The sequence below is a fragment of the Chiloscyllium punctatum genome, chromosome 11 (assembly GCF_047496795.1).
Source record: "Chiloscyllium punctatum isolate Juve2018m chromosome 11, sChiPun1.3, whole genome shotgun sequence".
NCBI classification, from domain to species: domain Eukaryota; kingdom Metazoa; phylum Chordata; class Chondrichthyes; order Orectolobiformes; family Hemiscylliidae; genus Chiloscyllium; species Chiloscyllium punctatum.
In genome coordinates, this window is record NC_092749.1 from 52,960,297 (window position 1) to 52,984,574 (window position 24,278).

Genomic DNA, 24,278 nt, shown 5'->3' on the forward strand with positions numbered 1-24,278 from the left:
CACTTTCCAGACTATGTTCTAATTGCTTTAAAGTTAGTGATGGAAGCTATGGCACGACAAATAGCATCACAAATCAAGCACTGATATTAGTAACATATATATACAGATCACCTTCAATGTAATGGAACTCTACAGTACATTTCACATAAACAATATAAAACCACATCAAGGAAATATTAGTTCGGATGACCAAAACCTTCAACAAAAGCATAGGTTTATCTGGAATATCTTAAAGGAGAACGGTAAGGAAGAGAGACAAAAAGGTGTAGGGAAGGTATTCCACAGCTTGGGATTTGAAGGCAAGGCCACCAATGATGAGAAAAGTAATATCTAAGCCTGAATTAGGGTAGTACAGACACCATGGAAGGTTGTTGGGTTGGAAGAGATTACAGGGAGAAAAATGTGGAACTCTGGAGGGATTTGAAAAATAATGTTAGGAATTGCAAAGCAAGATAACCAGACATATAGCTACAGAGACAGCAGTGTAAATTGCCACAGGACTAAAATTTTCTGAACATGGTTGTGAAACAAATGTTCAGCTTGCCACATTGGTGGATAATTTTACCTTTATCTTCTGGGTTAAACTGGACTTTGGTGCTCACTGAAGTGAAACTGATGACAAATACAATGTGAACATTTCATTGATTAGAAACGTTAAGTCAGTGTTAAGCTCAGTGGCAATGGTGCCAAGTGTTTTCTTAATCATCTCAATATTAAACTCGAAACACAAAAGAGAAAGGGTCATCCTGATGCTGCAGCACAGTTTTTTCCATTATCAACCATGACCATCTGGCACCAAAATTGGCAAACATGTGGTGCAGATTTTGTTGTGGATTCCTGCTCACTGAACTGTTGCTGAGTCTGGCAGCAACCGGCTCTGAGTGTAAACCAGAACAACAAGCGATGAGATGTGCCGGATTAAAACTCTACACATAACAAACGGTAATTTCACTCCTTCTGACAGGATAGGCTTTGGAATTGATTTTGACTTTTCAAACATATTTTTAGTAACATCACTACCCATAATAATTACTGCAATTCATTTATCTTGATGGACAATCCCAAGAACATGCAAGGTTGTCCAACAAGTAAGTGTTTATGCCAAACATCCTTTAATCGATGATGCAGAATACATTGATTCGAGAGTGTGTTGCTGGAAAAGCACAGCAGGTCAGGCAGCATCTGAGGAGCAGTAGAATCAACGTTTCGGGTATAAGCCCTTCATCAGGAATGAGACTTGTGGGCAAGGCATGGCGTGATGAATGGGAGGGGGGGGGGTGGGCATCGGTGGGGGGGAAGGTAGCTGAGGAAGCGATAGGTGGATAAAGGTGAGGGAGAAGGTGATAGGTCAGAGGGTGGAGTGATGGACAGGTCTAAGAGCAGTGCTGAGTTGGAGGCTTGAGACTGGGATAATGTGAGGGGAGGGGAAATAGGGAAACTGTTGAAATCCACATTTATCCCATGTGGTTGCAGGGTCCCAAGGCGGAATATGAGGCATTCTTCCTCCAGGCATCAGGTGGGAATGGTTTGGCAGTGGAGGGGGCCCAGGACCTGCATGGCCTCCTTCTTCCCAAAGGAATGGAAGGGGGAGTTGAAGTGGTCAGCCATGGGGTGGTAGTGTTGGTGGGTGCCAGTGTCCCAGAGATATTCTCTGAAACGATCTGCAAGCAGGTGTCCTGTCTCCTCCATGTAGGGGAGGCCACATCTGGTGCAATGGATTCAGTACATGACATTGGTAGAGGTACGGTTAAATTTCTGCTGGATGTGGAAGGATCCCTTAGGACCTTGGACAGAGGTGAGGTGAGTGGTGTGGGCGCGTTTTGCACTTCCTGTGGTGGCAGGGAAAGGCGCCAAGAATGGGGTGTGGGCTGGTGGGGGGGGCATGGACCTGATGAGGGACCCGTGGAAGAAATAGTCTCTCTGGAATGCTGACAGGAGTGGGGAGGGAAATATATCTCTGGTGGTGGGGTCTGTTTGGAGGTGGCAGAAGTGGTGGAGGATGATGTGATGCATGCGGAGGTTGGTGGGGTGGAAGATGAGGACTGGGGGCTTCTGTCCTTGTTGCGTTGGGAGGGGTGGGGTTCAAGGGTAGTGGTGCGTGAAGTAGAAGAGATGTGTTGGAGGGCATCGTCAACCACATGGGAAGGGAAGTTGCGATTTGGGAAGAAGGAGGCCATCTGGAACTTTCTGAGGTGGAATTGATCATCCTGGGAACAGATGTAGTGGAGGCAGAGGAATTGGGAATAAGAGATGGCATTTTTACAGGATGTAGGGTGGGAGGAGGTGTAGACTAGGTAGGTGTGGGAGTCAGTGGGCTTGTAGTATATGCCTGTGGTTAGTCAATCACTGGAGATGGTGATGGAGAGGTCCAGGAAGGGGAGGGAGATGTCCAAGATGGTCCAGATGAATTTGAGGTCGGGGTGGGAGGGGTTGGTAAAGTTGATGAACTGTTCAACCTCCTCGTGGGAGCACAAGGTAGCACCGATACAGTCATCAATGTAGCGGAGGAACAGGTGGGGGTGGTGCCAGTGTAACTGCGGAAGATGGACTGTTCCACGTACCCAACCAACAGGCAGGCATAGCTGGAGCTCATGCAGATCCCCATGTACATTGATTGTCTACACCCAGTTGCCCTACAATGGGTGGCTTTTGAACTGCCATATAGTTTATTGGTGAAATCCTCAATATCCTGCACCTTTTACCTGTCGCTGCTCCACATTTGAGGACCCAAACATGCCTCACCCATAACTATAACAAAACCCCACAAGCTGGCATGTGAGACTCCAGCAGGGTCCTCTATGGTCCAGAACATATCTTCGTATTGATATGTGGTCAAGCACATTCCATCCAATCTTTGCCCTTCCCTCATCATCAGTTTGTGGACAATTCAAGACTAAGTTTCCAGAATGTGATAGCAATCCCCAATGTGGAACAACACTGGAGAGACAAGGTTTCTCCTTGGACACCGAATTCAATGCCCTTATGGTTAGTGATTAAAAGACGAGCCAGAAGGAGATGGCACCAACTGGTGGGCCAATGCATGAACTCAATGATGCTTTGTCTAGTGGAGGAGAGAGACCATTCAGATGGCCAGTATTGGAGATGGTGAATCTGCCATGGTTGAATTGGTATAAGAAATGGCTATTCAGCATAGGAAAGATGGAACAAACATTATGGGAATTTGGTGCATTGTTGAGTACAAAGGAACAGTTACAGACAAAGATAGTTGTTGAGAATTACTTGTAACTGCCTGCATGTTCACAGCGAGCAAGGATTATATAGGTTAGCTGTTCTCATTCCTCCCATAGAACAGCTACATGCACACCAACCAGAGCTTAACGTTCATCAGGCATCAGGAGGAGGAGGAAGAGACGTTCCAATGAAGAACAATTCCATCTTACAAACCCATAACTCACCAGCACAGATACTGTGGAGTCACTGCGGAAGGATGTCGTGGACATTTAGAATTGACTCTAGATTGGAAAGGACACAGAAAATTTGTTGGACTCAAAGTCACCTGTACATCGACTCCTTGGAGGAAGCAGAGCATTGACAATGATGCTCCAACTGCCAATGAGGTCATGGATCATGAGTGACTTTGTGAAGCACAGGACGTGCAGCAACAGACGTGTGGACATCTGGCTGGGCTCTCTGAGGCCAGGGAAGCTCAGGCACTGTCAGTAGAGGGGTCCATCATGGTAATGAGCTCCGGCTTGTCTCAGGGGCTCAGTTGCTTGAGGTCCAAACCATGACAGAACTGCCAATCACATGGAGAGACACATACAGCATCACATAGACTGCATGCAAAACCAGCATGGTCTATGGCTAGTAGAGTAGTCTGGAACAATCCATTCAGGGTATAAAATATTGCAGGAGCTACATTTCCATGTCAGGATATTCTCAACAGCGACAGTTGTTTCCTGGAATAAATAAATGCTAGCCCCACCCCCAACAGCCCTCTCCATCCTATCCTGCAGGAAGTTAACAGAAGACTGAGGGGATTTGCAGAGGAAGATGAAGGTAAAGTACTGTGAGCAGTTCCATGTTTTCATTCTCCACCATTTCCCCAGCACCTCCTTCAGAACCTTGATCTTTGAGACATATCCTAGCGACCTCAACGGCCAGAACCGGTCACTGTCTCAGGTTCTAGGGACAGGTTCTGGTTGAGAAGGTCAACCAAGACACTCCTCAATGCCTTATGTTCAGAGAGGTGAGTGATCTGCTTCCATCAGCTCTGTGGCAACACTGGGCACCACAATGTAGTACTGCCCACAAGCCCAAGGAACCCCAGCAACTTGATCACTGATCAGTGTCATGTAAATTCTCAATTTTTAGTGGAAATCCCAAGGGGTCAGTGTTGGGACCTCTGCTTTTCCTGATATATATTCACAATCGCGACTTTATAGGGAAAAGGCAGGAGAATGGTACTAGACGAGATGCTCATTTGGAAAGCCAGCACGCACAAAATAGCCTTTCTACACTGCGACAATTCTATCATTCTGTGGTAATTACAATTTCTCTGCAAGAACCAAGAGAAATGCCCACAAATTTTGAGTCTTCAAATGTGTCAATAATGGAATGCCAAACATACCTGTATCTAATAACGTGGCAAACTTTGACTCAATGGATGTTCTGTGTAGTTCTTATGTCTTAGAATCTACAATCAGCACAGTTTCTCTATTGTCAACTTTTTGCGGATTGTGTCAGTTTAATTGAAATGATTGCTAAGCTTCGCCTAGTTAATGGGAATAACAAGATACCCTTCAAGGGGAATTTACGCTTAGGAGAGAAAAATCAGGACTGAAAAGTATTTACTTCCAAATAAGTTATCAGTAACCAATCTGAGTTACAACAACAATCAAACATACCCGACCTGCTTGATATATAATCCGGCTGTTACTCTAGAGCAGAACAAAGCGAGTGTTAAATTGTTAAGGGATGCCAGTATTTGTACTGCCTAGAACTCGCAATTCTTCTGCTCTGGTGACAGCTGTAAACATGCTTGCTTACACAGAGTCAGAAAACTACTCCTGCAATAATTAAATATTACATGTTTGAACAGTGTTGAAGGGAGCATCTGCAGTGTCTAAACATTTAAATTAATTGCAGATACTTTTTAAACCAGGTTTGAGATTGCAATGGATTTAGGTTCGATGCTCTATCAATTCAAAGCATTGTCAGAGAATCTCAGACGATAAGGTGTTGAGTTGGGATTGAATTTTCAGCTTGCACAGCTAGCACTTGGGCCTCTTTTCCATTCAGACCTTATGATTCCCAAGCAGAGAACTTTGGGTAAATAAAAAGGAGCTTTGAAGCAAACTGACGTCTCTGTGGAAACATTTTGCTTTTCAAAACCCTACCTCTTATTTGTGATCACAACAGTTGTTGAACAATACTGAGTGAGCTTGCCACAACCCCTGCTTCTGGACTCCAAATGTATACATTTTGGGTTCGTACACTCAATTTCAAACCAAATAACTTTCTTTTTCTGCAAAGCAGAAACGGGTCTAACCATTTCAGTGGTTTAGAGTACGGTGGCACTATTAAAGAGATTTTCTAGAGATCTGATTAACATAGTAAAACCAGAAAATGCTAGAAATACTCCACAGTAAATACTCAGAACTAATTTGATAGCTCAACATCACCCAGTTGCTTTCTCCACAGTGCTATGTGCATATACTTTTAATTCCATCATCTGCAGTATTTTTCTTTTAGATTTTTGTGCTGATTAACAGTCTTCTCTCAATCAATGTCACCAGTAGGCAGTTGTATTATTCATGGAGGTTCATGAACAATCATGAACTTGTGAAATGTCACTCATGTAGAATGGTGACCTTTGTCCATAAAGTAGCAGTCCTTCATGCAAGACACCATGCATTGTTTCAGCCCGATACATATTATTTTAGAATGAGAATTAGAATCCCTACAGTGTGGAAACAGGCCCTTCAGCCCAACAAATCTACACTGACCCTCCAAAGAGTAACTCACCCAGGCCCATTCCCCTACCCTATATTTACCCCTGACCAATGCACCTAACTACACATCTCTGAACACTATGGGCAATTTGGCATGGCCAACTCACCTAACCTACACATCTGTGGACAAGAGCACCTGGAGGAAAGCCAAGCAGACACAGGGAGAATGTGAAAACTCCATACAGACAGTCGCTAGAGGCTGGAATCGAACCCAGATCCCTGGTGTTGTGAGGCAGCAGTGCTAACCACTGTGCCACTGTGCCACCCTAATTCACACATTTTTACTGCATGAAAAATTGCAAACTAAATAATTGCCTTTACAAATTTCTGCAACTTTATATGGTTTTGTCTTCAAGGTGTCAGATGTTGTTGGGAAAATTAATTATTTTTGCCCTGACTCCTTCCGATGCTAAGATTGTGTGTTTCCAAGTAAAGGGCACGTCAAAGCTGCAGCAAAGCTTGCCCTCTGCTTTGCTCTGACAATTTATTCTAATGTCAAACACAGAAGAGTACTTCCCATCATTTATGATTCCCCTCATCCCCTCCATTTCTGATCCTTGTAACACTGAGATTCACTCACTATTACTGAAAACTAAACTGAGAACATGAAATTTCTGGGACTGCACATTCTCAGTCATATGGAAATGCTTTCCACCTGCTCCTCCAAAACATGTACAGTAGCAGCATTCCCATTCAGGGATCTAGCACTGAAACCCATGGAAAGAATGTCAAGTTGCCAAACTGACCAGGAGAAATCAGGGATAGTACTTTTGAAAATGAACATTTTCAAAAGATGTCGAGAGTGTGGTGCTGGAAAAGCACAGCAGGTCAGGCAGCATCTGAGGACTAGGAGAGTAGACGTTTCGAGCAAAAGCCCTTCATCAGGAATGAGGCTGAGAGCTGAGGGAGTGGTGAGATAAATGGGAGGGGAGTGGGGCTTGGGGAATGGTAACTGAGAGTGCAATAGATAGATGAAGGTGGGGGTGAAGGTGATAGGTCAGAGAGGAGGGTGGAGCGGATAGATGGGAAGGAAGATGGACAGGCAGGACAGGTCGTGAGGGCAGTGCCGAGTTGGAAGGTTGGATCTGGGATAGGTGGGGGTTGGGGAAATGAGGAAACTGGTGAAATCCATATTGATGCTGTGGGGTTGGAAGTCCATGGTGAAAGTGAGGCATTGGGGGCCAGGGAAACAAAAGGGCCCCAATGCCTAATGCCTAACACCTCATCTTCACCATGGACATCCAGTCCCTGTACATCTCCATCCACCATGACCACGGCCTCCAAGCCCTCCGTTTCTTCCTCTCCCGGTGTCCCCAATAGTATCCTTCCACCGACATTCACATTTTTTTGGCTGAACTGGTTCTCACCCTCAATAATTTCTCCTTCAAATCCTCCCACTTCCTCCAGATGACCTGCATGGGCCCCAGCTATGCCTACCTCTTTGCCGGCTACATGGAACAGACCATCTTCCAGAGCTACATCGGTACCATTCCCCACCTCTTCCTCCGCTACATTAATAACTGCATCGGCGCCACCTCGTGCTCCTGTGAGGAGGTTGACCAGTTCATCAACTTCAGCAACACTTTCCACCCTGACCTTAAATTCACCTGGACCATCTCATACACCTCCCTCCCCTTCCTAGGCCTCTCCACCTCCAACAACAGAGACCGACTCAACACTGACATCTTCTACAAACCCACCAACTCCCACAGCTACCTGGATCACACCACCTCCCACCCTGCATCCTGTAAAAATGCTATCCCTTATTCCCAATTCCTCCACCTCTGCCATATCTGCTCCCAGGAGGACCAGTTCCACCACAGAACACACCAGATGGCCTTCTTTATAGGCTGCAATTTCCCCTCCAATGCATCTCATCCACTTCCCACACCTTCGCCCTCAGACCTCACTCCTCCAACCGTAACAAGGTCAGAACCTCCGGTCCTCGTCTTCCACCTCCATATTCATCACATCATCCTCTGCCATTTCCACCACCTACAAACGGACACCACCAGAGATATATTTCCCTCCACACCCCTATCCACTTTCTGTAAAACCGTTCCCTCCGCAACTATCTGGTCAGGTCCATGCCCCCTAACAAGCCACCCTCCCATCCTGGCACCTTCCCCTGCCACCACAGGAATTACAAAACCTGCACCCACACCTCCCCCCTCACCTCCATCCAAGGCCCTAAAGGAGCCTTCCACATCCAAAGTTTTTCCTGCATTTCCACCCATGTCATTTACTGTATCTGTTGCTCCCGATGCGGTCTCCTCTATATTGGGGAGGCAGGACGCCTACTACAGAGTGTTTCAGAGAACATCTCCAGAACACCCACACCAATCAACCCCACCATCCCGTGGCCGAACACTTTAACTCCCTCTCCCACTCTACAAGGACATGCAGGTCCTGGGCCTTCTCTATTGCCACTCCCTAACTACCCAACGTCTGGAGGAAGAACGTCTTATCTTCTGCCTCAGGACTCTCCAACCTCACGGCATGGAAGTGGATTTCACCAGTTTCCTCATTTCCCCTGCCCCCACCTTATCCCATGTCCAACCTTCCAGCTCAGCATCGCCCTCATGACGTGTCCAGGCTGTCCATCTTCCTTTCCACCTATCCACTCCATCCTCCTCTCTGATCTATTACCTTCACCCCCATATTCATCCACATATTGCACTCTCAGCTATCTTTCCCCCAGCCCTAATCCCCTCCCCTCCCATTTACCTCACCAACCCCCTCAGCTGACAGCCTAATTTCCGATGAAGGGGGCTTTTACCTGAAACATCCGCTTTCCTGCTCCTGATGCTGCCTGACCTGTTGTGCTTTTCCAGCAGCTCACTCTTTACACTAATCTCCAGCATCTGCACACCTCACTTTCACCCAGTTGATTTTTTAAAAAATGCGTTAAGTGCTAGTTACTGCCAAATAATCTTCCTAACCTTGGAATTTTACTTTTCTAAGCAATCCCATGCCTTCAAGTATTACTTTTTAAAAACTTTCCTTCATAGCTGGTAGGCAACGATACCTAGTCTGGAACTTTTTCTCCACCTATAATTGCCTTTAAGAGAGCAACAAGCTGTGTTCATGAACTGACATAGGTACATCCAAACTGCGTGTCGGAAAAGAAGCTGCAAGATATTGATCTAGTGACAGCGAATGAACAACAAAGTTAGGGTGATATGTGGCTTGAAGTTCAACTTGCAGGTTCCGATGTTTCTCTATATCCACTGTGCTTGTCCTAACGGGTGTCAGGAGTGTGGATTTGAATGGTGCTGGCTAAAGTACATTGGCAACTTGCTGCAGTTACCACTGTGCATTGGTGGTAGAGAGAGTGAATGTTGGAGGTGGTAGATATGATGCCAACTAGGAAAATTGCTTTATCCTGGATGGTGTGAAGCATACGGAGCGTAGTTGGACCTGCACTCATTCAGGCAAACTGGGAGTTATCCATCACCCTCCTGACTTGTGCCTTCTTCATGGTGGACAGCCTTTGGAAACACAGGAGGAGAGTTGCTCGCCATAGATTTACCGGCTTCAGACTTGTTCTTCTAGCTACCGTATTTCCATGGCTAGTGAAATTCAGTTTCTCATTAACAGTAACCAACAGCACATTGATAGTTGGGGATTTGATAATGGTAATGTCACTATCTTCTTGTAATATTCAGTTAAATTCACTCTGGTTGGAAATGGTCACTGTCTGGCAGATTTGTGGTAGTAACATTTGTTACCAGATATCAACCCAGCCTGAACACTGTCTACACGCAGCAAGATGTGTCCAGTGACTGTCTCAGTATCTGAGGAGTCACAACTAGTACTTAACATTGTAGATTCAGTAAATATCTTCAACTCTGACCTTATGGTAGAGAGAAAGCTCTTGATGGAGCCGATGGAAAACTGGTAGATGGTTGGAATGAGGACACTAAATGGAGGTCCTTAAACTGAAGTGATCGACTTGCTACAACCACAGTGATCATCTTCCCACCTCATCACCCACATTTCCTATTCATTTATGTTAGAGCTGCTTGATGCAACTTCCCCCACTGAGATTATATTTTAAACCCTCTACCAGCTGGTTTCTTCCAACTGTGTTCAACATGAAGGAGTACTGATTCATCAGTTGAAGGTAGGAGAGGTGAATGATGGAGGTAGGTAGCAATCAGCAGGTGGACTTCTTACCCAGAGAGTGGGCCTGATGTTACCAGAGTCCATGGGCTGCACAGTGAATGTTGATGGCTGCCAAGGTAACACCATCCCAGCTCGACACCTGTCCTGCTGCTGGGGAAAAAACAAGGATGGTGATGGTGGTGTTCAGGGAATTGTTTGTAAAGTATGATTACAGGGCAATATGATTAATGTTTGGTACCTTTTAAACAAAGGTAAAACATTCAAATTTGTTTTGTCTCCTTTTTCTCTCTCATTCTTTCCCTAACTTTCTGTATCAGATTAGAAATTGTATTAAGTTATTTGAACTGACATGTCCTACTTCAGACTCTGTGCTGCTCATTAATCATCCTTCAATCTAATTGGTTAAGATCCTTGTCCTTGTTACACATTTCCCAAAACAACTGCAAAAGATGCCAAGCCCAATTGGTTTCTGGGTTCTCCTGCAAAAGCCCTTAGGAATCCTGTGGCATGTGCAAGTATAACAAATAATGTTTGCTGCTGACTATAAATGTTGGCTTTTTGTCTTCTTTTGGAATTCAATTGCTGAGCAACCCCCTCCTCTGCACCAAGAGGAGGATTGGCATTGCCAACCTAGTAGATGTAGCACTCAAACAGACTAAAAAGGAAGGAAACCTTTAACCCATCACTCCGGTCTGGATTAAATTTCAACCCTTTAAAATGGATTAATCTACTGTACTCTCCCAATATCTTCCACAGCTAGTTTTGAGGTTGGGAAAAATCGACAGCCTGCGAAATCTTGGTACTTCCCTCATTACCAGTATTTGTCAAACTTTTTTTTTAAAAAACATGGGTATCTTACTGTGGGGACTCCCAGCAAATATCAACTCACTCTCGAGAACCATCCAGTCGAGACAGTTTCAGTTTCCCAAAGATAAAATAGTTATTGTTGTTAATTATCCATTAGTGTAATTTTTAAAAAATGGCATTTAATGAAAAACAATAAAAACTAACTAAAGATGAACAATGGCCGAACATCCACAAATTCCCTTTGCAAACTCCTGTTGGAGTACCTCAGCTTGATACTAAAGTTCTGCCTAGCTTCCATAGTTTCCAAATCAAATTGTGAACATTGTGGTTAATCATTGATAACTGGACTAGTTATAATTGTTGAAACTTGGAAAAGTTAAGTTGGCTTGTAATTTAGATGTGTATTTTCATTAGCCAGATAATTTTATTGGCAGAAGTGCCTTTATACAATTACACATTGGCCAGATACCACGTTAATATTAGACAATTAACATGTTCACTCAATCTGAGACTGTCACCTGACTATATTCATTAATAGGGTAATTACTGACGCTGGCTCGGAAACATCAAATGTGAGGCTCCCTAAGATCACAGAGGGTAATGAAATTGGAGAAAATGGCACGTTTCTAAGTGACCCAGCTTGCTGAAATCAATAACATAGATATGGAGGAGGAAGTAATCTGCAGATGGACCACATTTGATGTTAAAGGTGGTGAATCGAACTAAGGATTGTATATCGAATTTGAACTTCTTGTGGAGATTTGGCTCTTTTGGTAGTCAAAAACATTGGTTAAATTGCAAAAGCACTGCTGATGAGGCATTTAAAATATTGGAACTGCATTTCCGTTTCCAAATAACTGATCTGTTAATTCTTTCATTTAAGGTAAATTTGGTGATAATATCTGGAATGTACAATTATTACAAGTGCTAAAGTAATGATGCTTCATCTGGTCCAACATTTGAATTGTTTTGTAAAACAATCTCCACCACTAAATTCACTTGCAGAAATGTTATTTATATCAGGATAGTAAAAATATTTATCTTTTTAAGAGGTCAGTTAAAAAAAGTATGAATACTCTTATAGGCTAAGGCAACAAAGAGTTAATCACAAATATGGTATATGCCTGAACATGCCTTTACATCGAAATCATAAATGCAGAATTCCTAAGGGGAATTTATTTGCTTCTGTGCAAATAAATGACTACTCAAAATCATTTAGAAATGGCACATTGTTCTCTGGTTCTGGAAGAGGTTATAAACACTCAAGTATGCAAGTGAATGACAATGTCAAGGAGGGGAACATTAGAAATGGAATGTGATGATCGGTCTGTGAGAGAAGATGGTTTTCTTGGAAATGTTGCTAGTTAAATTTGCGTTTTGGAAGTGACCGAATTGAAACATTAATTTCTGTAGTCTCTTCTCCAGTTCATGTTACAAATCTTAAGAAAAAAGTTTGATCCATCAAGCACCAGGGTTAGTTGGAGCTCCACCAACTGCAGCTGTGGAAATGATGATTCCAGGAAAAGGCTCCAACCAAAGGCTGCAGCTGGAACCAAGACGAATACTGTGTTTTACACTGGTAACTGCTCCCACTTCTACTATGACTGTACCATTTCAATTGACATAGGGATTTCCAATTTTTGGTTACACAACTTCGCTTGAGAGAGTGTAATTTTTAAAATGCCACATCATTACCAATAAATATTGGAACTATTTTTCATTAGGGCTTTTGATAGTTCTGCAGGAAATTAGACAGGTTCTTGTTTAAATGAGATTCAGATCCAAGACTGATGGGCCGACTCTCCCTTCTACATTATAAAGGTGCTGAGAATGCACTTGAAAACAATTCATAATGACTGCACCAATCAGTAACCTTACCCAGACAGGACGGAGAATCCAGAAAAATGCTACTGATGTTTAATTTTAGGAGTTAGCTTCAAAATACATTTTTAGATCAGAGCAGAACAAGTTTTACATCTTCCACCTCAATGGGTACAAAATTTAGGAAAAAAAAGCATTATTTCCTAGATACTATAAAGATGCATGCTGACATAAAATGAGAAAGGTTTGATAGCAAATAAAATACTGTATTGCACAGAAACCTGATTAAACAAACCACACCTCATTCTATAACTTTATATACTTCACAGAAGTAGGATTTCTGAGAGGTGCTGATAATATATTATGATGGGTTCCTCCTCCACAGGTAGCTTGGATTTCAGCCTGAAAGCTTTGCATTAACTGCTGTAAATCCATGGATGGTGATATCTTCTCAACATGGCTGCTAATCCAAGAGTGAAAACTACTTTTGTCTTGTCATGGTCTGGTTTAGATAATGTAGACATTTGATTTTATATATATTGTGATCGAGAATTCATTCTAATTATAACAGAAAAGTGCATTACATTATTTAGAAAGAAATATAAATTTCCATTCCAGGTAATTTGTAAACCATTTTATTTAGTTGGTTCTAATCCATACCCTGCAATTAATTGGTTCATGTAATAAGAACAGTAATTAGTAACAATAGTCAGCAGAAATTATCCTCATTAGTGACAGGCTAAATCCAATATGTTACTGCACCACAAACTATGTTTTATCAATAAATAGGAATTATGTACATAAAGAATACAATGTTTTGTCTAGACCTGTTGGACTTTGTTATCTTATATACATTTATTCACAGAATGGAGTAATTCCAGACTTAGCAACATGATCAAGAATGCAGCAATTCAAGTGCCTATAACGCAGACATAAACACAATAAAATATATCCTTCAAAATTCAAGTTGCCCGATTGCAGTTATAAAGTCCATTACTGGAATGGTGGAAGGGCAGTTTCATTCCCTGGGATTTGGCATTGCGTGTGCACCCTGAAGTACAATCCTGATTCGTGCAGTGATGAAAGGCATTTCTTTTCAATGAGTTCTTTACCTCTTTACTGTGGACCAGTCCAATGTCAAGAAGAACGGATGTGATTTGATATCTTCAAAACCTGACGCACCAGCACCGAGCCTCTCACTGGGATTATACTGCAAAAGCTAAAGATGAGGAAAGCAAAAGTATCACACACATCCAGTAGTGGAAATGATTCTGTTACAGATGCTGCTGAATATATGTTTTCTATATTTGTAATGACACTAGTCACCCGCTTCACGAGATAACAATTAAAGAATACCTTTTTCTTTCTTTCGCTGAATAGCTCCAATAACTCCAAAATTAATCTGATTTAAAACTCACTATCATCCTTATCTCTATCACTGATCAAACAGTAAGCAATATTCTCCAAGTTTACTGGTTTATTATGCCCATTTAGTCTCCTTGGATTTATTCTGTAAGGATCTATCTACGCATATGGTCATTTACATCAGAGTGAAAATAGTTCACAATTGGACAATTCAATGATAAATGCTTTTCAATGAACTTTAATACATCGCATTCTGCCTACTTTGTAAAACAAATACCACATAGATGAATTTATTCACACTTTCAATTTTACATGCTCCACCTGTCGATTTCTTTCTGAGCAGCATCTATCTGCTTGAACGGTTTTCTTCAGGCAACTAGATAGCCAGCTTTAATACTGCTGTTGAGGTCCTTTTCAACAATCAGAAGTGATTGGCAAGGGTTCGAAAACTAATTCTTCAGGCCCCTTGCTTGTCACTGTTCCAAATGGAATTACTGCAACTGATATCTAGGAACACTGCTTGTCTAGTGACTACTAATTCAATCGATATCTATCATCTTGGATCCCAGGGGCTTTCACTCATCAGGAAGATTCCTGTGACAGATTCTTTACTTCCTAATGATAAGAAATATAATAATCACCAGCTTACTGCCATTCACCCATGCTGTTGAGTCGTTAGATAGATCCAATTTTTTTTTACAGCATGACCTACCTTTCATAAAAGGGTATTGATTTGGATTAATTGCCCTTACACTTGATAAGTGCCACTTTTGATCACTTTTCTCCTGAGCGGCCTTCAGTATAAACAGCAGAATATGAGGTGGAGAATACCCAGGATTATGCTTTTGACCCATTTAAAAAGTCTAGTCATTTGATTCAAACTTTGCAGCCAGCACTTTTACAGAAGATTCTACAATTTTGCACTTTCTAATTCTACCTATTTTGTTCTGTACTCTCATCATTACTTCTTCCCCCAGGTATCACATTCCAGTGCAGGGAAATCCAGTCATCACTACATATCTGAAGTTATATCATCTATTTTCATTAATATAATTATCAACACTTCAAATCCAGCCACAGTAAATCCACCTTCAATACTCTAATATATGCATTATTAAACAAAAGGATTTACCGCTTTTCCATGCTTTGTGCACCATTTTATAACCAATTCCACTTAGGACCAAGGAGGAATTTACACCAGCACAAAGGTTGCTCTTAACACCAACAGTCTTCATTGGGATTAGACATTTCAGTCTTGCTGTTATGCTGAATCATGCTGATAGTAGCAAATGATTCTTAATTAGTTTACTTTTCTTACAAGTTGTTCGTAAAATAGAAAACATTGCTAATCAGCTGATATACACTTAAGCATTAAGAGGCCGCAGCAGTGCTTTCCAACTAAGAGCTGTCTAGAAGGAGAACATTACTCTGAGTAGGAAAATAAAAGCCAGAAATTAATGGTGCTAAATCCCTACATTGAACACGATCATTTTAAGTGAAGTAGTCTGTAAAGAGAAACACAAGCACCAGAACAAACTAGGTGGCATATCCAATTCTTTCCTGCATCTTTATAAGTGTCCTTTAGCAGCTGGGTTAAGTGCAACTTCCTTTCCTTGCTGTCAAGAGTTTGGAAACAGGAGTTCTGTCATTTATTATTAGTCTTCAATCACCAGGATAGAGGAGCTCAGATAGCCTTATTTGTAAATTACCTGAAACTACTATCAAATAAATGCATTTGTAGACTGTACAATTATTTTTTCTAAGGGAGTGTACATTTCTGGTTAACCCAATTTTGCTGAAGATATTGTTCCTTCACACAGCTGTGCTTACTTTAAGTGCATGGCATTACAATTTTAATTTTCCCGTGACCATAAAATTTGCAAATGAAGAAACATTTAGGATTCACCAAAACCATTTTAAGAAAAATAGGTACCTTCTCTTGAAAGTTGGATAATAAATCAGAAAATTAGAGCTAAATAGCATGCTGAGAAAAATGAACTTTATTTAGAACTGCCATGCCTAAGGTTTATAAATTGATAAATTAAATGTTTCATTGTAGCACCGGCCATAATACAGCACTCTAATCTTTGGTTTAATCCAAAGCTAAGATTTCAATACATAAAACAAGTTAACAATCCAGTCCAGTCCTGAAGCAGCATTACACTGTCAGAGTTGCTTTTTTTTTCCTGCGTGAGATGTCAATTCTATTTCAGATGGGTGCAAAGAAATCCCAAGGCCCAATTTTGAAGTAGGGTATCCAGTCCTTGCCAAACAAAATCACGGAACATTTGATCAGGTCATTTTCAGATTGCTATTTGAAGGAGTTTGTAATGCATCAAACTGACCCTTTTCCTTACATTGCAACAATGACTACATTGCGAATTAATTAGAGGTAAAAGCACTTATGTCTGCTGAAGCCATGAGGGGTGTTTGAAGAGATGCAAAATGTACCAATCAAGGTTTAATCATATTTTCAATAGATTAACCCACATGAAAAGAAAACTTCATCCATCTACTGTTATCGGTGTTAAAGGATCTCCAACAAGCTTCCTCCACCCCAGGTCCAAAAATTGAAGCCATCAATATTTAAACTGCTAACAGCTACTGTTCTTCTGAGGATAATTAAAACAAATTGTAAAACCCTCCACATCACCTCCGCTGGAATCAGCTAGCATTGATAGACAGAAACTGAGGAGAGATGACTGAATTTGTGAAGGGGGTCTGGTTTCATTACTATCAACATCGGGGAGCTTGGCCAGTCTCCCCACACGTGCACTTTACAAAAGGGAGACTCCAGAGGATGGAGCACTGTTGAAGTCAGCCATGCCTATTCAATCCGTGACCTGCATTATCTGATCTCAATTTGGGCCATGAGAAGGGTGCTACAATTGATCTCAATAGAAGTTTGTAAGATCTTGACGGGCTTGGATAGGGTGAATAATCAAAGTCTTTTCCCCAGGGTGTGAGAGTCCAAAGCTAGAGGGCACAGGTTTAAAGTGAGGGGGAAAAGATTGAAAGTGACCTAAGGGAAAGCTTTTTCACAGAGGGTGGTGTGCGTATGGAACAAACTGCCAGAGGAAATGGAAGACGGTACAATTATAACATTTAAAAGGCATCTGGATGGGTATATGAATAGGAAGGGTTTGGAGGGATATGGGTCAGGTGCTGGCAAGTGGGACTAGATTAGGTTAAGATAACTGGTCAGCATGTACGAGTTGGACCGAAGGGTCTGTTTCCGTGCTGTTCAACTGTATGACTCTATTCTGGGTTTGAAATGGAGGGAAATAAAAGTTGCTGCAGACTCATCCAGCAGCTGCTCCAAGAAACTTTGCAAATGCAGACTCAGCCATGGTCTTCTCACCATCAAATAATCAGCTCATATTCCACATATACACTCGCACATGAGGCCTTGTGTGAAATACAGGAAAGCTGCTGATATCCCCAATGTATTATAACCCAGCATCAGTTATTTCCTTCAGGCCACAATGGAAAGAAAGGAATATTCTCACTTCCCTCACTCAGTTCCTCCATGTATGTATAACAAAAAGGTAATGCTGCTTTAAAGTATAAATCCGTAATATTTCTCTGCTGCAGAATTTAATTATAATAACTGATTACCTGCTGCACCACTGATCTGGCTTCCTTCGACATGTGATCTGGCATGTTTAGAGCTGTGTGTGTATTTATTCCAGCTGGATGGCACTGAAACAGAGGCTGTAACAAAGAAAATCAGCCACCATCACTGAATACTATTCAGACATAATTGAAAATTCAAATTTGCAACGCAGCTCCCAACCCAGCTCTACTCACTTTTCCAGTGAAGAGCTCAAACAAAATTGCACCGAGACTCCACCAGTCACAAGCTTCAGTCTCTTCTGCTGTCCCACCAATCTCTGTGTGGAAAAGAAGTTACACATTAACGCATAGCTTTAATACAGTTCCAGTCTCTTATAAAAGATTCTCATAACCAAATGTTTGCACCATAATGGTGGCTGATGCCATGTCTAGTTTTCTGCAAACACTGGTTTTGCTACCCTTTTCCCTTAGTCCACCACTAACACAGTCAACAATAAAGCCCTCATAGTCTTTATTAAGATTGAAACGGTCTACTTGGTTACCTATACATTCACGACTGTGGCCAAACTCTGCCCCAACTCCATTTACAAGTTTGCTGATGGCACCACAGTTGTAGGTTGGATCTCAAATACGACAACACAGAACACAGGGAAGAGATTGAGTGCTTAGCGGCATGGTATAAAGACAACACTCTCTCCATCAACATCAACAAAATGGAGGAGCTGGTCATAGACTTCAAGAAGCAGAGTGGAGGGCATGCGGCTGTCTGCATCAGTGGTGCTGTGGTGGCGATGGTACAGAGGGTCAAGTTCCTGGGAGCGATGATCACCAACAATCTGTTCTGTCCACCCACATCAATGTGACGGTCAAGAAAACACAAAGTCTCTATTTCCTCAGAAGCCTAAGAAAATTAAGCATGTCCACAAAGTATCTTATCAATTTTTATAGGATACTTTCTATGGTGCATCTATCTGGATGCATTACAGCATGGTTTGGCAACTGTTCTTTCCAATGCAAGAAACTACAGAGAGTCATGAACATAGCCCAGGTCATCACACAAACCAGCCTGCCACTGACTGACTCCAGCTAAACTTCCTGCAGCCTCAGGAAAGCGACCAACATAACCAAAGACCCCTCCATCCCCTTCTGTCAAGCAGAAGATATAAAAGTTTAAGTAAATCTGCAAACAGATTCAAGAACAGCTTCTTCCCCGTTGTTATTGAACTTTTGAACAGACCTCTCTAAGGTTAATACTGATTTCTCTGTCTCTCTGCAACAGCTCTGCGGCTGTAGCCTGTATTCTGAGCTCTGCTCTGTTACCTGATGCACTTTATATGGTATGATTTGCCTGTACAGCACACAAACCAACATGTTACATTGTATCTCAGTACATGCGACAATAAATCAAATCAAAAATCTAGAACCTTCATCAAAAGTGTCTCCCATATCCTTTATCACAAAGCTGTACCTTTTTTTACCTTCCCTGACCTTCATATCCTATCGCCAAGCACATCTACTACATGCAATCCATCTGCCGCTTCCTTGTCCACACTGACCTGCTGAACAATGTTTCCACATAGACCTCACACCAGCTGATATTGTAAACATCTCCCTTTCAAAGCTATCATAAATGGCCCCCTCAAAAAAAATACAGACCTTTGATTTTTCTACTCTTGCAAATTATCGCTCAACCTTAAAACTACCTTCCTTCTTCAAGTCCTTGAAAGTAGTGTTGACTCTGAAAGTGTCCACCTTTCCTGCAACTCTGTATTTGAAACTATGTAATGGGTTTGACATTAAAATGTCCCTAATGAAAGTTACAAATGATGTCTCCCACGATTGTATTGTGGTGCATTATCTTGCACATTTTCCTGAATGTCAAATACTGTAAAAGACGGTCACTCACACCAATCACTTCCAATGCCTCCCCTCTATTGTCAAATTTAAAAGGTACTGTCTTTGTTGGATGCTACTCTTTCACCAAGTGAACTTCGCAAAGCATATCCTGCAATGGTTTCTCTTTTTTACCCACACACCGTTACCTCAGGACAGTGCTTGGGAAATACAGAGCTTCAAAAGATAAATGGATAACATGGATAAATATGACTAAGATAGATGAACAGCCATGAACTGGAATGGAGGAACAGGTTTGAAGGGCCTACGACTGTTCCAAAACACAGGTTATTTTTCTGGACTCTAGTCAAGAGAAAGTAATATCTGTGCGTTCTTGCATGCATGAAACTATTCCGCACCACCACAAATCTAGTTGTTTAATTGTCCTATTGGGTGAGATACTGACTTTTACTAATTTAAGTCTAAGCAAATTAGTTTGGCTGAATTAGCAGAACTGTTTCTTTGAAGTGAAAGGATAATTTTGCTCTATTGCATTAAAGAAAAGAATAAGGTATGAAACGAGGTCATAGAATAAACACTACCATATTTATGGTCCATTTTCCTTTGATAATTTCATACAAAAGGGAATTGTTGGTCTGAGACTCTCCAAGGAGTTATTGGTCTTAGCACTGAAAATGATGAGGTTTGCAAAAACCAGGATTTCAAATGCTGCTGACACACTGGCTCTAGCATATGCTAAAGGTCCTCAGAATGGCAGCAGGGCACTGCTCGCCACATGCAGGACAGGCTGCACAATAGAAGTATATCAAAAAATATGCAAGAGGTCAAGTAGCCTCTGGAGTTGGTTGGATGCAGTCTGCAAACATGGCCTGGGCAAGTCTAGTGACTGCAGGTTCTTCACTAACCATTGCCAGTTCGACATGTTCAGCTGCATGAGCTATCACATCCAGTGTTACTTAAAAGAGTCAGCAATTCAACTTTTCTATTTGTTTATTTGATCCTGAGAATACAGTCGCTGGCTAGGCCAGCGCTTGTTGCCCATTCCTAATTGATTTTGAGAAGATGATCGAAAATCTCCTTCTTGAACCACTGCTGTCCGTTGCTGTTAGGGAGAGAATTCCAGATTTTGATCTAGTGATGAAGGAACACCAATATAGTTCAAAAGAACGACGATGACAGACTTTGAGGGAAATCTGCAGTTGATTATGTTGGCACACTTCTGCTGCCCTTGTCCTTTGCAGGGAAGAAGTTGAGAGTTTGGATGTTATAAAAGCAGCCCTGGTAAGTTGCTGTTGTACATCCCATAGATGATACATGATACATACCAGGGTCAACTTGTGTCAGTCAGCAAATGTTTATAGTTGTGGTTTGGGCTACTCAAAGAGCTTTTTATTTACATTTTGCCCTGCAAAAGTTGTGGAAGGGCATGCGGCTGAATCCTGATCAGGACTACAGAGGAGTGTGTTATAACTGTTCACAAGAAGCTTGTTAGTTATGGGGCTGCAGTTGCAGTTTCTCTTGATCAGTAAAACAATGGGGTGATGGAGTTGAAGCTTCATACACAATAAGCTCTCCACAAAGGAAAGAAGACAGAGTTTTCACAGAAAACCCTAGTCCCCAAGGTTTTGCAGGGTGCATTTCTCTTTATAGCAACCAGGAACAAGCCTCCATTTCACCCAAGGAATGGGTCACAGAACTATATCACCCCCTACAACAGAATGAGTGCATGGGTTAACTCTGGCCTCTATGCTCTTGTTGACCTGCAATGACTCCCAACCAAGCAATATCTTGATTTTAAGGCTTGCATCTTTGTTTTCAAATCCCTCCATGGCTCTTCCTCTCTCCCTACCTCAGAACTCTCCACAAATTCCACATCACTCAAAGACATCTGCTCTAATTCTAGCGTCCTTAGCATCCCTGGTTTGATCTCTTGACCACTGGAAGCCACATATTTATTTGCTTAAGCTTAATGCTCTGGCATTCCCTCCTTACACAAATCTACCTTTCTACTTTCATTTCCTCATTCAAGACATTTCCTAAAACATACACCTTTGGCCAAGTTTTGGTCATCAGATCTAATATCTCCTCATTCGATTCAGTGTCATGGTCTATTTTATAATGCTTCTTATGCATCTTGGCATGAATCAGTTATTTCCACCACAGAAGGAGGCCATTTAGCCCTAAACTATGCTGGTTCTTCATGCAGCAATCCAAAACCAATAGGAACAGACTTTCCTTGTCTAGCTTTTCTAAACTTGACCTAATTTTGTATATCTATCAAATATCCCCTCAGACTCCTTTATTCCAAGGAAAGCGGAGTGTCCCTATCACTAATCCTTAGAAAGCACCACCACCACCAGTCTAGGAAGTGACCAATCACAACTATTCTTGGTTTCCTGTCATTCGGCCAACTTCATATCAATGTTGTCACAGTTCCCTTTTATTCTATGGACAATGGCTCAATGTCAAACTTTGTTTGATAATGCTCCTGCGAAACAATATTTAATCATATTAAAAACTCTAAATACAAGCTCTTGTTGATCAAATGGATAGAAGACCATACCTAGACAGTATATTTGCAAATAATCTATTTGAAACAAGGAATATTTTGACTGGAAATCATATCCTTCATGTTAGTTTAATTCCATCATTGTTTTAAGTAATTCTTTTCAGCGAGTTGCTCAGATGATGTGGCACCCAGGAACACCTGAATGGGACAGTCTTGGGGACAGCTGGCGATTTTCAACCTATTAAAATTAATGGATTGAAGATAAGCAACCTCCCACCATTGATGGATGGAATATCCTGATCAGATGATTTCCTGAACACCACACCTTGCCAGGAATGACAGATTTCAGAAACACCTCTCAAAAATTCAAGTATTTTTCTAATCCAGTGATGGCAGCTTTGCTTGCTCTTGTCATGATCGAATATTTTGGTTAACATACCCAGCTCATAGTTTTTAAACTCATTTAATGGTCCGGGCAAGAAAAACAAAGACGTAGTACGTCACTCAGCCCCTTAAACCTGCTCTGTCACTGAATAATATTCTAACTAAACGGAGGCTGAGGGAGCTGGGTCGTGGATGGTTAATGAACTCTGCTGACTTTATTGAGAGGGTTCAATTTAAATTGAACTTCCTGGTCTATCACCAGATGCCCTGCATGATTCATTGCCTGGACACTGTAGCCAATGGTGCACAGCAATCAGTGGGCTGGAAAGTCTCCCAACACTGGGAGAAGTAATGTTTCTCCTAAAACATAGGAGCAGAAGACGACCATTCAGCCCATTTAGGTTGCTTGGCCATTTAATGAGGGCACGGTTGATCTTTTAAACTTTGACTCCACTTTCCTGCATTCCACACCTACCCCCACCCACCCCCCCAAGATTGTCTTCAATTCCCTTTTAGCCTCTATTATTCTTTTTTGTTAAATATATTTTTTACTGAAAAGAAAAAATGTTTTTTAATATTACAACAAATACAAAGCCAAACAATTCAAATGAATGCAAATCAAACCATTAATTGCATAAATAAAAAAAAGGAAAATCATAATAATAATAATAACAATAACACAACTCAACAAAACAAAGCAATATCCCTCAACCAACAAACACAAATTTATACATATTCATATGTTCGCAGTTCCTTCTCTCTGGATACCAAATTCATTAGACAGAATTGCTAAGGTTATATAAAGGCTCTTATTAATATGGCAGACAAATCTGTACCCAAGTAGTCCTAAAAGGGCTGCCACATCTTATAAAAATTCTCAGTTTTATGGTGCACCATACTCGTAAGTCTAACGGGATGCGTTCCGTGACTAACTTACGCCAGCCCAATAGCCCCAGGGGGGTTTTCAGACACCCACCCTAACAGAATGTTCTTTCTTGCACAAAAAGTGAGGAGACTGAAAAGCCTTTTTTTTTGTGTGCATTTAATGGAAGTGAATTAATAGGACCAAGAAGAGGAGATACCAGGTCCATCTCCACCTCTGTCCCCAAGAGCCTCTTTATTCCATCTATCACAGCACTCCAGTATGGCCACTGCCCGTGGCAGGACCAGAGGCAATGAGTCAGCGTGCCCATACTCACTTTGCATTTAGGACACATCGCAGATGCAAGGTGGTCTGCAGCCAAGTGGACCCTGTGGAGAATCTTCAATTGCAAGGTTGGAGTCCTGTTGCAAATTGAGATATTTCTTGCATTTTCCCAGATATCCTCCCATGTTTTAGAAGAAATCTCAACATCCAGTTCCCTCTCCCAAACTTTACAGAGCCGTTCAGACTCTTCCAAGTGACCGTCGCCCAATAGGTGAGAAACATGGCCGACAGAAAGTGTACCCTCAGCACTCTCTTCGCCATTTCGGAGCTATAAGAATCAGATGGAAGTGTGGTCTCTTTTTGTACGAAATTTCTAATTTGAAGAAAACAGAAGAGGTCCGTACTGGGCAACTCATATTTCCGAGCCAACTGGTCAAAAGACATTAGTATGCCCCCTGCAAATAACTCACCTAGGCAAGACACGCCCCTAGTTTAAACCCCGAATCCATCATCCCTGACTGAAAACCTGGCATACCAACTAGGAGTGTAAAAAATGATGTTTTGGCAAAATTGCCCTCACTCTGATGCATTGCCCTCCACGCTTTGACGGTATTAATAAACTATTGGGTTACAGCAATACTCGTAAACTGTCCTCATTTTGTCCAAGAACAGCAAGCTAGTAAGGGGGCATCTTTCCTGAGAAGCTTCGATG

At 41.8% G+C, this 24,278-nt stretch overlaps 1 protein-coding gene across 1 annotated transcript in view; it reads right to left on the reverse strand.

Moving 5' to 3' along the window:
• Window positions 1–13,350: 13,350 nt before the first annotated feature.
• rps6kc1 (ribosomal protein S6 kinase polypeptide 1) overlaps window positions 13,351–24,278 on the reverse strand; it is a 176,883-nt gene continuing 165,955 nt past the window's right edge. Inside the window, exons 14-16 of the mRNA XM_072580801.1 lie at window positions 17,907–17,989; window positions 17,715–17,810; window positions 13,351–13,950 (exon numbers count right to left, since the gene is read on the reverse strand). Coding sequence (XP_072436902.1) covers window positions 13,840–13,950; window positions 17,715–17,810; window positions 17,907–17,989 — 290 coding nt within the window. The 3' untranslated portion in view covers window positions 13,351–13,839. The remainder of the gene's footprint in view (window positions 13,951–17,714; window positions 17,811–17,906; window positions 17,990–24,278) is intronic.